At 42.2% G+C, this 15,714-nt stretch overlaps 1 protein-coding gene across 2 annotated transcripts in view; it reads left to right on the top strand.

Moving 5' to 3' along the window:
- NEK3 (NIMA related kinase 3) overlaps nt 1–15,714 on the top strand; it is a 1,322,970-nt gene that overhangs the window by 542,966 nt on the left and 764,290 nt on the right. For both annotated transcript variants that reach the window (XM_044071667.1, XM_044071666.1), the window contains exon 6: nt 12,195–12,262. In XM_044071667.1, coding sequence (XP_043927602.1) covers nt 12,195–12,262 — 68 coding nt within the window. The remainder of the gene's footprint in view (nt 1–12,194; nt 12,263–15,714) is intronic.

Genomic DNA, 15,714 nt, shown 5'->3' on the forward strand with positions numbered 1-15,714 from the left:
AACGACCTGAGACGCACTCCTTGGACTACATGAAAAGAGACATTGAGGAGCTCTCTGATTATGTAGCCCAGGCAGGTATGACCCTGACCTTGAGCAGTATCTTACCTTCACCAAGAATGATGCCACAATACAGAGATAAGGTGATCAGCTTTAACAATTGGCTTAAACTCTGGTGTCATTCAAAGGGGATCCAATGTCTGTCTGCCTGGGATGACATGCTGGACAAGCCACGCTGCTTCGCAAGGGACGGCTTGCACTTGTCACCCTGGGATTCGGATATTGGCAAAGGCTCTTGCCACCCCATAGTGCCTTTTAGGCAAGGCTCAAATTCTAAACCTACCACCCTAGAACACAAAAAAGGAAAAAAACTAAGGGTAATGCTGCTCAATGCCAGAAGTATAAATCTCAAAATGCACGCACTTGAGGCCCTTCTCAGTATGGAGAACATCGATGTCTGTGCAGTGACAGAAACCTGGTTCAAGGCTCCTGAGAGCTCCCCAGCACTATCAGGTTTTACCTCTTATCATGCTCCGCCCCAAAATCCGGACAATACCAAGAAAGGATGGGGGGTATCCATATTCATCAAGGACACCCACACCTCAAGACTGGTGGCAACGCACGATGCATTGGAGACCATCCAGGTGCAATTAACCATAGGCAAGACTGCTCTGCAAATTGTAGCATGTTACAGGCCACCCTCACAAACTCAGGAACCTCACATGGCCTTCCTGAAAACACTAGAGGGGATAAATGTATCACCAAACACCATCATACTAGGTGACTTCAATTACCCTAATATAGACTGGGAACACTACTCAAGCCCAAACACCCTAGCCCAAAAGTTCCTGGAATTCATAAACTCAAATGCCATGGAACAACTAGTCACCATCCCCACAAGAGGAGAAAACATACTTGATCTCATCATCACGAACATGGGAGCACAATGTTCAACACGCGAAGTATACCCCTCACTGGTGAGATCAGATCACAAACTAATCTTGCTGGAGGTCCTCATCCCACCCCCACCTGAAATAAAAAAGACCACAGTAAAGAACTTCTCGAAAGCCGACTTCACACTTCTAAAGACTAGTGTGGTCTCCTTTAAGGCCCCGAGCCGGCGGAAAACAGTACTCAAGCCGCTGAATCACTTACAAATGCCTTCTACCAGCACCTGCAGGACTGCATGGATAAGGCAATCCCAAGCAAAACAAAGACTCTTTGTACCAAAGGCAAGCGTCCAGTCTGGTGGACCCCAGCCATAAACAAACTCTGCAACAAAAGGAGGAAGCTACTACAAGATAGAGCAAAATCCTTAAAAGGTAAGACACCCTTGATCACTATAAGTAAAAACTAAGAGCTCTCATAAAATCATCCAAAGCAAATTTTGAGAGAAAAATAGCTAAAGACTCAAAAGACAATCATAAGGCCTTCTTTAGCTATGTTAGAAACCTGGGAGGAAACTCCCAGATATGCTCAGAACTAGTTCAAAATGATGTGAAGATTACTGATCCTACAGACATTGCCAACATACTGGCTGACAGGTTCAGTGCAAACTTCTCCCCTCCCCAAAAGGAGAGATATCTATACCAAGCGATTGCAGCCCCCAAACATCTCCAACGCCCAAGTGAGAACTGCTCTCTCCAAAGCAAAAATACAGCATCCATGGGACCTGATGGTGTCCCCGGCTGTGTGCTCCACGAACTCAACGAGGAATTAAACCCACAGCTAGGACAGCTGTTTAATCATAGTCTTACCTCTGGATACGCACTCCAGGAGTGGCGCACTGCAACTGTGGTCCCACTTCACAAAGGCGGTGCCTCCACCGACCCTGGAAATTACCGCCCATTAGCTTGACAAGCCTTATCTGCAAAGCCATGGAGAGGATCATAATGGACCTCATAAATAAAGACATAGGGAATTTGCAGACTTTGGATCCATCCCAGTTTGGCTTTGTCAAAGGCAGATCATGCCTTCTAAACTTGGTTGACTTTTCGAAACAGTCACCAAAGCCATTGATGAGGGAAAGGCAGTCCATACAGCCTACCTCGATCTGGCAAAGGCCTTTGATACAATACCCCACTCGGGTATCATTGAAAAACTCATCAGCTTAAATGTTAACCCATACATCACAAGATGGGTTGCAAACTGGCTGAGTGACAGAACCCACAGGGTCAGAGTTGCTGGCGCCATGTCAGACTCAAAGCCTGTCACAAGTGGTGTACCACAGGGCTCAGTCCTGGGCCCACTCTTGTTTGGCATCTACTTTTCCAAGTACAAGCAAACACAGGAGGGTTATGGCTGACAAAGTTTGCAGATGACTGCAAACTGGGCCATAGTAGAAAACACATCTGACACAGATATCCTTCAGAAGGGTCTCACAGAAACGGATAACTGGTGCCAGAGCCATGGCCTAAAGTTAAATGCCAAAAATGCATAGTCATACCCTTCGGGAAAAACAAGGTTACCCCTAGCTACCAAATAGGTGGCAATCCACTGAGCACAGAAGAAGTTATCAGGGACCTGGGGACCCAGGTTGATAGTAGTCTGTCATTCGACACCCATGTAGCTAAAGTAGTTAGGAAGACCTTCTACATTGCCCACCTTATCATGAAGGGATTCTCATCTAGATCAAGGGAGGTCATAGTCTCCCTGTACTCATCACTCATCAGACCAATGATTGAGTACAATGCCCCATTCGAATGTATCTGACCCGACACTTGCAGCAGCTGGAGAGGCCACAAAAGTTCCTCACCAAAAGGATAAAGGGTCTCAAACATCTGTCCTATGCTGCCCGACTGAAAGAACTCCAGCTCTATTCAGTCGCCACCGCTTGCTCAGAGGTGACCTTTGCCTAACATACAAGGCCATGTCAAACCCAGATTTGATGAATATGCTTCACCTCAAAAATCTAGATCCGTCAGAGCCACAAGGGCGGAGACTTAAACCTCGACACGGCTATTAATAGGACGTGCTGGAGGGATAGATTCATCACCCAAAGACTCCCTATGCTGTGGAATAAAATCCCGGTATATGTGAGGCAGAGCACCTCGCTGGCCTTGTTCAAGAGAAATCTTGACCAATGGATGGGAGATCGCAGATATACCCCAGGGATTACCTCAGTGTCACTGCTCGACAGAGGCACAGCAAAATAATGGGTATAGTTCCCCATACTAAAGGGGTGGCGTAAGCCACAAAACTATGGGCTAGGCTTGTAAATGCCCTCGGGCAGATAGCCTAGTATGAACCTATGAACCTATGAACCTATGAAACAAACCTGTCTTTTCTGGAGAATATATAAATTACTATTCAGAAAAAAGGCTTATTTGATAAGTTCAGTATCGATGGCAAAATAGCATACTTAGCAAGTGTATTTATGTTGCCAACAGTATTTGAAAATTAATTATTGCAGATTTTTTTTTTCATTTATGTGGGGCTGTAGATTAAACCCAGTAAATAGAGGAGTTTTTAATGTAAATAAAGAGGAAGGGAGTTTTCGTTAATTAGCCCAGTGGTGTATGCTGCTTCATTAAATTTGTACAAAATTTTGAAGGAGATAAAGGAAAAAGAGTGAGTAGTAGTAAAATTGTATAAATGTAAGTATACATTTTGGCATATAGTAAAACAAAGAGTAAAAGAGAGAAAAGTGTGTATAAATGAAGAAATAAAATGTTACAAGAAATAATGTGTGTAAAATAATTGATGCTATAGAAAAGATTGAAAAGTATGCTATAGGAATGTAACTATAAAACATTACTATGTAAAACCATGGGAAAATCTAACAGATGAAAAATTAAAGCTATAAAAATAAAAAGCAAATGGTGTAATCAGAAAGTAGCATGTCAAGATTTTTGTGGAGACTGGTAAAGGGTAAATTGCCAGTAAAAGGAAATATGCCATATAAAAAGAAAAGTGATAGACTATGTTTACACTGTCAAGAAGAAGAAACTACGGAATGTGGTTTTGAAATGTAAAAGAGTGAAAAGTTATGGAGGAAAACTATATAAAGAAAAGTTTTTGAAAGATATAAAAGAAATGGATACAATAAACATGGCTATGATTAAATAAGGGTATTATAAGAATATAAGTAAAGAATATGTTAAAAGAATAGAGGAGTTACTTTAGGTTATATGGAATGAAAGAATAAATGAAATTATGTTTGATTGTAAATGGATTTTAGCAACAGTATTAAGTAAAATAAGGTGGTTAGTATGGAAACAGGAGCGGGGGGGGTCTAATGTCTAATAGGGATGAAAATGTATTATGATTGTAAAGGAAATTAAGAATACAGTTATATATTTGTACATTTGTAAATATTTTGTAAGTAAGAATTCATCTGATGTCAGTTTTCACCAGCCAAAAAAAAACTCTTGAGCTAAGACTCTACCCATAATGCCCCTTTCTTCATTACCTCTCATCTCGTTTGCCACTCAAGTCTTTTAAGATTCCTTTTTTTCAATATATATATATTTTTATATTTTATATATTTTATAACTTTTGCTACCGTGTGAGTGTCTGAATACTCTACCCTTTACCCTCTTTATTATTATCCCCTCTCCACCTTACCCTTTGGGGTATTTCTCTGTATCATCGTTGGTACCTCCTTTCTCTTCTTCTGATTACCGCTATGGTATTCTTATCTTCCATAATTGGTAGACTTTTCCATCTGTCCTTGGTGAGTGTGTGTGTGTGTTCCATGGTTAGCACTTGTTTCTCATCAGTGCAAAATGGAGGAAAAACAAAAAGGCACTTCTGGATTCAAACAATGCCAAGACTGTGGAAGAAAGATGCCCAATTCAGATGGGCATCTTTCCTGTGTTTATTGTCTAGGGGCTCCTCATCTAGATCTAAATTGTGGCATCTGCCAGGCCTTTAGTCATCGGGCCTTGATAGAGCATCAAAATAAGCTCATTCTAAAGGGCTCATTAAAATCCTGTTTCAGTGAAGCATTGTCCAAGGCTGACTCTTCCAAATCTGACACTTACAAAAAGAAGCGCCACTCTGTGCCTGCATCTCCCTTGGCACTGGTGGCCCAAAAACATAAGACTCCGGTTCCAAGTACCTCCTTGGAACCAAAAGCTAAGGTATCGAAACTACAAGTTCAAGACTCCTCAGCACCGACTGCTACTACTATGGTGCCTTCGGCACTGGCATCTTTGGTTTCTGGTTCAGCGCCTCAGCAAACTTTACCCATCCCCTCAGTGCCGAAACCAGAATCGGTTCTTCTCAGGGCAAGGTATTCACCTTCCATAGACCCCTTTGTGAGTCAGCTGCCCAGTCCCTTTTTGGAACAACCTGAGTCTCCTTCGGGATTGTTCGTTTGATCTTCTAGGAGTCTCTCCGAGACGGATGTCGTGAGATTGGTGGATCAACTATTGGTAGCCAGAGGTATTCCCACCTCTCCTATCTGGAGTTCGGGGTTTCTTCTCCAAGGGCTTCTGCACTATCTCTTCCTCTGACTTCCACTTGAGCTTTGGAGCCCAGCACTTCGATTCCCCTGGTATCAGCTGTTTCGGTGCCATTAGACATCCATACCTTGGCACCAGATGTTGCTCTGACTTCTTCGGTTCCCTCCTTGGAACCAATAGTTTCTCAGGGCCATAACCTCTCCACCAGTTCCAAGAGACTTGGATTGGCACCTGGTTTTTATACGAAGTCAACCTTGGCTCTTGGGACTTTGTTGGCTGAAGGTCCTTCCCTGGCTCCTACTTTCGAGGCTCCTGCTTTAGAGGGCAGACTCTTGGAGTGGAGTGGGGTGGGGTGTGACCTCGGTTCCAATGTGGTCTTTCTTGTTTCTAGGCTCCCACTCCTCTTCAGAGAGTCCAGCCTTCCAGGTTATGGAGAGGGCTTTAGCCTCTTCAGGGTCTCAGCTGGTCCCTCCTGCATCGGAGTGTCATATTACTGTATCTTCTGGTCCAGAGTTGACACCAATCTCCATGACAGGACAGTGAGCACCGAAGTTTCAAGTTACCCCTGTACAGGGTCCCTCTTCTTTGGAGTCTTCCTCAGAGCTCCCCACTGAGGAACCTTCCCGTAAGAAGATGTGCAAGAGGAAGCACCTAGATTCTCTGGAAGAATCTATCACCGGGACATGGACTTTAATGAAGGGGAAGATTCCCCCCTGGTCACTCCCTGAAGAAGTCTCCTTTGGAAACATCCTAGCGATACTAAAGCAGAGGGGTAACTGGAAGCCTCAAGACCTGACCTCAGAGGAATCTGTGTACTTGCAAGTGTTCGGTGCTCGACCATCTGCTTCCTGGATGACCCCCACCCTCTGACGATCTTATTAGGCTGATCGCGCAGCAGGCTTGGAAGGCTCCTGAGTCCATAGAGCCTATTCTTCAGAGACCAGACAAAATTCTGCACCACCAGATGACCACCAGTATTAGGCCAAGGGTTTAGCAGTAGATGCCATGGTAGTGGTGGCTGCCACCAAGAAGGAACTAGCTGATGAGAGTCCTAGTGTACATTTGCTTAACAGGGAGTCTAGCACAATGGACAGATTTGGAAAGTGGGCCTACAATTTGACTTTCGCACTTAGGTCCTTGAATTTTATGGCACATTATACTAGACTCCAGAGAGGTCTGATTAGGGAGGTATCAGAAACACTCACTGGAACTGTGTCTAATGGGGTGCAAGATAACGTCACCTCTCAGCTGGCCACCCTGGAGTCCATGTGGCTCATTGCACACCCAGCAGAAAGTATGACCGGATCAGCGAGTTCTGGTGTTGTCATAAGGTGACACACCTGGATGCACTTATGTGAATTTATGGAGCCTTTCAAGTCTTCCTTCCTCAGTGCTCCTTTTGACAGGTCATCTTTGTTCGGCCCCAAGGTGAAGGACACACTAGCCAGGTGTGAAAAGGATGGAAAGACCCTGTCTGCTGTGGGCATTCATTTTTCCTACTCCTCAGTGATCCTGTCCCAAGAATCAGATGGAATACGCTGGTCACGATGCAGAGGTGGCCTGTGAAACCAGGGAAACAGAGACTCCTTTCCTGGACAACCCTACCATTGCACCTGAAAAGAGGCCCGATTGCTTACCTCCGGAAGCAGTTGGGGAAGACTGGTGACAAATAGCCTCCGGTACTTGGGTGCAGAGAATCATTACCAGAGAATACCACATTCCCTTCATGCTTTTCCCAAGGTCATTGAGAAAAATCCCTGCTGTTCCACCCAATCAGGGATCAGGCAGCCGTAGAAGTTCAAAAGCTGCTAGAAAAGAGTCATCCAAGAATCCCACCAGACCAGATAAGATCTGGGTTTTACTCCAGGTTCTTTTTAATACCAAAGAAGACAGGGGACTGGAGGCCTATATTGGACCTCAGCCTTCTTTACAAATTGTTCACCAGGCAAAATTCCAGATGGTCATGGTTCAGTCTATTCTTCCCTTTCTAGGGGAAAAAGATTGGATGTGCTCTGTAGACCTTCAAGATGCATATTATCACATAAAATGGACAAAAGCTCAAGAAGGTATCTCTGCTTTTGGCTAGGGACCAGTCATTATCAGTTCAGAGCACTGCCCTTTGGCCTCACTACAGCCCTACAGTGTTCACCAAATGCATGGCAGCAGTCAAGGCTCACGTGAGACTAAACGGATTCTAGGTGTTTCCTTATCTGAATGATTGGCTCCTCACTGCCCCTGCCAGGCATCTACTGCTTCAAGCCACATATTTCATCATTTGCTTGTTTAGTGTTTTGGGTGTAACAGTCAGCAAAGAAAAGACGCAGCTGTCTCCCATGCAGGATCTAGAATTCATCGGCACCCACTTTAACACGATTTCATGTATAACTTCCTTGCCCCTTCATAAACTCCAAAAGATAAAGTCTCAGGTTCAGCTCATCTTAGTGAAGAACAAAGTGCCCGGTCTACTTGTCTTTCAATCCCTAGGATCTACAGTGGCAGCCATAACTCTAATTCCCTTGTCAAGATTTCACATGATACTTCAGTGGCTTCTTGTGTCTCAATGGTCCATTCTGTCTCATTGGATGTGTCACCCGATCTTAATAACAGACCGCTGCAAAAATAATCTATCATGATGAATGCAGTCAGAAGAAATTTTAATGGGTCGTCCCTTTGTTCACCCTCAACCTAAGGCCATAGTTAGTACGGACACCTCTCAAATGGGGTGGGGGTCATTATCTGGGGAGAGCAGTCCAAGGCACTTGGTCACCACGAGAGGCCAACTTGCACATCAGTGTCCTGGAAATGAGAACAGTGCTCCTAGCGTTGCAAGCCTTTGTCTATTCTTCCTCTGGGAACGGTTGCAATCCAATCAGACAACATGTCAGTGGTATGGTACATCAACAAACAGGGTGGAACCATATCCTATCCCTTTTGCAGGGAATCCCTCAAGGTGTGGCAATAGGTGATAGCTTCCAACCACTTTCTTGTGGCAAAGCATATCCTGGGGACTTCCATTGTGATAGCGGACAAGTTGAGCAGATGGATTCTACTGCCTCACAAGTGGTCTCTCAGTCCCAAAGTGGCAAAAGAAATCTTTTGCCACTGGGGCCAGTCTTGCTAAGACCTCTTTGCCTCTCCAGTGAACAAGTGCAGCAGCTACTTTGCAGTAAAGTTCTTGAGAGGCTCACTCCTTCTCCATTGGCTGTCGGGTCTCCTTTATGCCTTCCCACCTCTTCCTAAAGAAAGCCCAGACATTTTGAAGCAAAGTGATTCTCATTGCTCCCTTTTGGTTCAGACAAATTTGATTCCCCTTTCTGTGGCCTCACTTGATTCGCCAGCTGTGGATTCTGAATCCATTTCCATACCTGCTATCTCACTCGCAGGGATTGGTGTGTCCCGATCTACGCTGTCTCAAGCTCACAGCTTGGTTTCTCCAGTTCTCTTAGTCATTAGGTAGAATAATATCACCTCCCCTGTACAAAAGATTCTTCTGGCTTCCAACAGACCTTCCACCAGGAGACTATATTCCAGCAAATGGAAGAGAGTTTCAATTTAGGCCTCTGAAAACAGTTAGACCCCTTCTTGGCACCTGTTTAAATAGTTTTGGAATTTTTAGCTGCCCTTTTTGATCAAGGTGCTTCTGCATCCATCATTAGAGTTCAGTTAGCAACCATTTCTAACTATCACAATGGGTTTGATGACCATTCATTAATCTGTCATCGCCAATTCAAGATTTTTTTTCTCAAAGGTACCTTACACCTCAAACCTCTGTTGAAAGACCCCTTAGCTCCCTGGGATCTAACTTCATTTTACAATTCTTAGTATTACTTCCCTTTGAACCAGTGGCCACTTACCATCTCAAATTCCTTTCCTGGAAAACTCTTTTTCCACTAGCCATCACTCCTGTCAAAAGAGTGTCCGAGATCCTGGCACTGTTTTCAAAACCCCCATATATAATTTTTCATAAGGACAGGGTCTCGTTGAGAACCAACCCTTCCTTTCTCCCTAAGGTGGTATCCAAATCTAATATGACTCAAACTATTGAGTTACCAGTTTTATTCCCCAAGTTTTCCAACAAAGGTGAATATTGCCTGCATTTACTGGACTTTCATAGGCAACTATGTTTTTATCTTGACAGGACTATACAGTCTAGGAAATCAGATCGTTTATTTCATTTTCTGGCCCACTATGGGAAAAGCTGCGGCGAAAGTATCCTTATCTAGATGGTTGAGAAAGTGTATCACTTTCATTTATGAACATAACAACCGAAAGTTACCTGCGCCTGTTAGAGTGCATTCAATGAAGTCAGTTGCCACCTCAGCTGTTTTCCATTCAAAAGCTTTCATGGATGAAATTTGCACAGCTGCGACTTGGGCTATGCCTCATACCTTTATCACGCATTACAAATTGGATATGGTCTCCAGGGGAAGAGCATCATTTGGCTCTATGGTTCTTAGGAATATCCTTCCATAAGTCCACCCAGAAAATAAAGTAGCTGGGGACTCTGTCCCTTTCATCAAGAATGGACGAAGATTGACAACAATAGATAAAGAAATGATGTACTCACCGTAACATTCCACCTGTGTTGGCAGTCTTCATTCATTCTTGGCATCCTTCCCACCTTCTTCCCTCCTGTAGACTTCCTGGAGGATCAAAGTCTTGTCCTGTGATTCCTTAAGGTTTTTACCCTGGACATTGCTTTTGCTTTCATTTTTTTCTGTATGCACTATTGCTATAGTCTGCAAACTCTGTGTGAGGTAATGAAGAGAGGGGCGTTGTGGGTAGAGTCTTAGTTTAAGAGTTTTTTGGCTGGTGTGAGCTGTATAATGGCCGAGCCATTCATCAAGAATGAACTAAGATCGATAACACAGATAAAACGTTATGGTGAGTCATAACTTCTTTTTCTTTTGTATATAAAGGACCCATAGTCTTTTTTGATGTGTCATGGGATCTTTTACATCCACTTGGCAGATGGAGGTCGGTGTTTAATGTCTCATCGGAAGGCAAGGGATGTGCTGGGACCTTGATAGAAGCCATTTTTAAGCACAGAGCAAACTGTATTTACTCAGATATTGGTTAACTTGATTGGAGAAGACATTTGCTGTGATTCGGGAGAAAATTGATAGGATAGATATGTGAAATTATTAGAAGTACATGGCTTGGTTGTTTTGAGAAGAGATACAGTCGTAGCCTACTTACAGAGGTCAGGAATTTCATGTATTTTATAAACATGTTGCATACATATAAATAGTTTTTTGTATAGACCATTAGTTATCTGTATAAGTATATGCTTTTTTTTTCTCATTTCTTTTTGGCTTCCCACAGCTGACCATCAGTTGCAATCAGCTGCTATCCTCATTCTGTGGATCTACTGGATCCACCTCATCCTCTCTCAGGCTCTACCAGACTGACATCTGGGGGCAGTGAAACGATTGAGGATGCTGATACCACTTCATACTTCTGCCAGGGAGCATGCCCTAACCCACCACCTTCACAGCAGCCTTGTTTGCACTGCAATGACTGTCTTCAGGAAGTGCACACACACTTTTGCACACGTGCAGCCTTCTGATAAAGCAGCATACTGTTTCTAGCTTGACAGGGTCTTCGTGTTGCTATTCCAGTGAGCCAAGCTGCCTCCCTCCCCCTGTATGAATGTTTTTTGCTACACACTTCTATCCTCACCAACCTAGTTCCTCCAGATTCCTTTCTGCTAATAGAACATGGGTTATTTGGGATGCAGTCTGGGCTTTATTCCTGTATATGATTGTGTTAAGTTTTTTTGAGTGTTTAGCTTTAGGCCATTTACTGACTTGTGATATGCCAAGTAGGATGAACTAGAAGTGATTTTTGGAAAAAGGGGTTTTGCATGAGGGAAACAGTGGGGGTACTTGTATGGGCCATTGGTGAAGTGAAGGCTGTGATTGCAGAGTGGGTAACCAGAGATTATGAAATAAAAGAAAGGCAAGGTAGTATGTTGTTTGCTAAATGCTGAATCTCTGATTTTTGAGAGAAGTGTTAAAAGGCTATGCTATGCATGTTTTAATCTCTTGAATCTGATAAATGCTTTGTAGAAAATATTTACTATGTAAAGAGCTCTTGTAATCTAGTGGTGTGGTGTTATTCCTGTGTAATGTTGGATTCTGCATTTTGTTCAAGGAACACACGAGACATTTAATTGGACTTATTAAATGTTTGCCTGACACTATGATTTTGTAGTGATGGCTGTTGTAGAAGTAATGGAATATGTGTATTCCATTGATTCTTCTGTAGTCACTGTTGGCATTCAAATGCAGGGTGTCACCTTAGTTGTCCCATGGTTGTCAGCTGACATAAAATAGTTAATATCTGACACAAAACAGATAATTGTGCGTTAACCTGCCATGTTAGAACTCTGAGTAAGATGATATTGTTAGCTCTTTTTCTTCCCCATTTTGCTAGATATAGTGGAAGCCTGTTACTGTTGAGATTTTCTATTTGTCTTGGTGGTCATTTGTTGGTGGACTGAATCAGTATTATAATTTGCATAATTTATTTTCAGAGATTGTTACTACTCTAAACTGTCTAGGAAAAAAATAAAATTGATTGCAATGCTGTAGCCTTACCCCTGGATTACATATATAATTGTGCCATAGGTAACTCTTTTTTTCTAATCATAGACATGTTAAAGTGAGATATTGTAATACTGTTGTAGTCTAATTTTCTCTTGCCCACTGTGAGATACTTTCAGTTGAAAGTAGTATTTGGAAATTATATGTAGGCCTAATATCTGTTTTTCTCTGATATATGCAGAATATTTTTCTAACTAAAAATGGAGCAGTCAAACTTGGAGACTTTGGAGCAGCACGTATCCTTAACAGGTATAGTTTAGCATGCGATTTTGTTGCCTCTTAATGTGTCATTTATACTTTACAAGGATCTAGTACCATACCTCTCAGCTGCCCCTAATGTTCAAGGAATTTCCCTAATTTTGCCACAACATTTTGTTGACTGTAATAAAATTTGTGATTTATGACAAAGTAGTGGTGGTGGCAATCTTTATGTAATTTTTTACTTATTTTTCTTTTATTGACTGGGTTAGTCCCACTAGGCTAGTGGCCTATTTCAGGAGAGATCCGAGATGGTATTTATACTACTAGGAGAAATTTAGCCAGGGTATCAAGGAACTGCCCCTACCTTTTTTTTTTTTTGATAGATGCCATGGGATCTTTTACATCCTTTTAAGATACCACCAACTCAAGTAGATGGGGCTACAGTTAACATCTGAAAGGACATCACACTCAGGAGCGCAGCACCCCCTCATGCTGCACTGCAGGGTCAGCAGTCCATTTACCTTGTGTGGGAAAAGAACCCATTGCCTTCTTCACCAAAGGCGAGTGTGCTACCTGTTGCGCCATTGACAAATGCATCACAGACATTACTCCTACAGGCTTCTTTTTCTTCAAAAATACATGCTAATACAAGTCATCTCATTGTACTTACTTTCGAAGTAAACAATTCAGTATTTTAAATGCATCTTTGGTGACAGCCCATTGCTCTGACTGTTTTTGGCCTTGTCCCTGATTCTAAAGAGGAGAGGATGACAGGTGTTACAGGTACTGTTTGCACAGGGACTGGAATTTGTAGTGGCCAGTACATAAATGATGTCCGATCTGAGCTATTCTGGCTATTTTTCCGAGACTCCTAGCAACATTAGTTGCCATGACATGGAGCTTCAACATGTGGTATGCACCAACCACTTAGCTTTTCATGCTCCCTAAACTTCTCCTTTTGGGACACAGTCCTTTTCCCCTCCCTGCAAAATGATCAGATACCATTTTTTCTACTTCCTTGCAGTCTAGTTCATTTGAAACATGGTGACAAACATTTGTCATGAGCAGCAAGAGCATTTTATCTGTTCTGTCTAAAAGCATGCTTGCCCACCTACTTTTTCAGTCAAGCAGCTTCCTCTTAGTTCTTATCTCTTTCATCGGATTCGGTTACCTAATGTCCATTGGCACTGTGAAGACACACAAACCTTAATGTCTGAGATCTTCCTTTTAGCCAGTACTGATCAGTTCACTCATTTGTTCCACTCTCAGACACAGTCATTGACATTGTCTTATGCAGGTACAACCTAGCAGCAACACAGTTTTTTAAAATCCTCTTAACTGACCATTTTTTAGAGTGTTATAATCACTGGTTGTTATCCCGAGAGGTCTGAGAATTAGATGTATGCTCACATATGGTAATGCACATTTGGATTTATTGGGCACGTGGCAAGCCTTGAACTTAGAAGCTAGTTTTAAATATGTCAGACTTTTGATTGAATATTTTCGACCCTTTGAAGAAGAAGCTACTATCTTTATAGAACGTAAGCAAATGGAGTTAGAGAACACAGCATTGTCTGACACTTTTTTTTAACTAAAATTGAAGAATTGCAGCACAATTTGACAATATATGACCGTAAGCTCAAGACCACAAAAAGTAAAAAGCTAGCGAGGCACTTTATGGACTTCAAAAGTGGCAATAATTTTGATTGGCCTAAGCAAGAGGCAGGCAGTGACAGCTTAACAATAAAACAGTCAAACAATGAGCAGATAGTCGCCCAACTATACCTGCTATAAACACCAACATTTTCTCTGATAAACAATTGTAGAGATGGAGAGGCACCAGCTGCCAGCTCTGTGTCACTCACTTCCAAATTCCCCCCTTTAGGAAAGCCAAAGAGCACGCATCGAATCAAAGAACCTAATACCACAGACAAGAAAACAGATAAATTAGAAGCAGTAATGAAGGGGATGTCATCACAGGGGCTAGACATAAACGCACTGCATTACATATTCTGTTTTTTCCAGAGCTGCCTGTACTGCTGAAACACTACCAACAAGAAGAATCATTCTGTCAGCAGAGGCAGGAAAAGGAGAAAGATTTCCATTTGACAGCAGAGAAAATAGATGAAACAGAATATTTTGTCAGCATTTCACAATATACTTTAAATGGAGCACAAATGTCTGTGCTAAATAAGGGTCTCTCTTTTATTCCTGCACTTCCCTCCAGACTTAATGAGTTTGTAATGGACATTAAGTACTTAGACAGGAATGTATTACTTAAAAATATGTTTGGTGAGAACAGTGATAACAGTGACTTGACTAACATTCTGAAGAAGCCGAGCACATTTGTCCCCCTGCCCCATCCAGCAGTAGAGATGTTCACCAGAGTCTGTGAGATGGAGGTATGTCAGCTTCGAAACAGTAGGAGTCGCAGTGACTTTTATAACCTGAACACTGATAAAAATAATGCTTTACAGGAACTATTACATAATGGCAACATTGTGATAAAACCAGCCAGTAAAGGGGGGAGTTGTTGTTGTAGACGGGACTGATTACAACAGTAGAATGTTCGATATGCTGAGGGATAAGAAGACATATGAAAATTTCTAAATGGGAGGTGAACGAGCTGATAAAGTGAATGATACTCTCTATGATTTGTTAATGGTCAGAGTAATAACACAGGATTTATATGATTAATTTACGTTAACACATCCACTGACCTTGATTATTAATGACCTGCCAAAAATCCACAAGGACAGACATAACCCACCAATGAGTCCCAGAGTTTCTGAAAGAGGTTGGGTAACAGAGTCAGCATCTATTTTTTGTAGAATTTACTTTTGTAGAATATAAGTTAAAATCAGCACTCCCTAGAGCCACAGCTGTATTGAAGGACCCCCCCCCCCAATTTCTACAGAAGTTATTTCACTGTTTTCAGTCCTTGAATGAAAAACTAATCTGAAGATGGTATCAGTGGAAGTCAGAAGTCTTTTTACAGTCATTCTGGATGACTTTTGTATTGAGGTCGTACGGCAGTTTCTAAAGCGAGGGAACATCTTTGATATTACTACCATTTCACAGATTTATATGTTACTGAATATTATTTTAGAGAGCAACATTTTCATCTGTGGGAATGAACATTATTAGCAGAAATGTAGGGTAGCGATGAGCACTTCATATGCTGACAGTCACCCCAACATTGTTATGGCCCAAATGGGAGACTGACCATGTCCTTAGTAATATAAATGCATGGAAGACCTATATAGCCTACTACGGGAGCTTTGTGGGTGATATATTCCTCCTATGGATGGGGAATGATAAACAGGTCTCTGATTTATTGAATACCTTGGCAATACTACAGCCTTTCTTGAATCTGAAGTTCATAGTTCTAGATAGAAGATAGATTTTCTAGATGTTACACTACAGTATGGAATAGATGGCAATCTCAGTACTCAAATACATAGGAAAGATTGATGGTAAAATCATTTATTACATAGTAG

Source organism: Protopterus annectens, chromosome 5.part0 (genome assembly GCF_019279795.1).
Source record: "Protopterus annectens isolate FY-2018-M chromosome 5.part0, PAN1.0, whole genome shotgun sequence".
Lineage (NCBI taxonomy): Eukaryota > Metazoa > Chordata > Ceratodontiformes > Protopteridae > Protopterus > Protopterus annectens.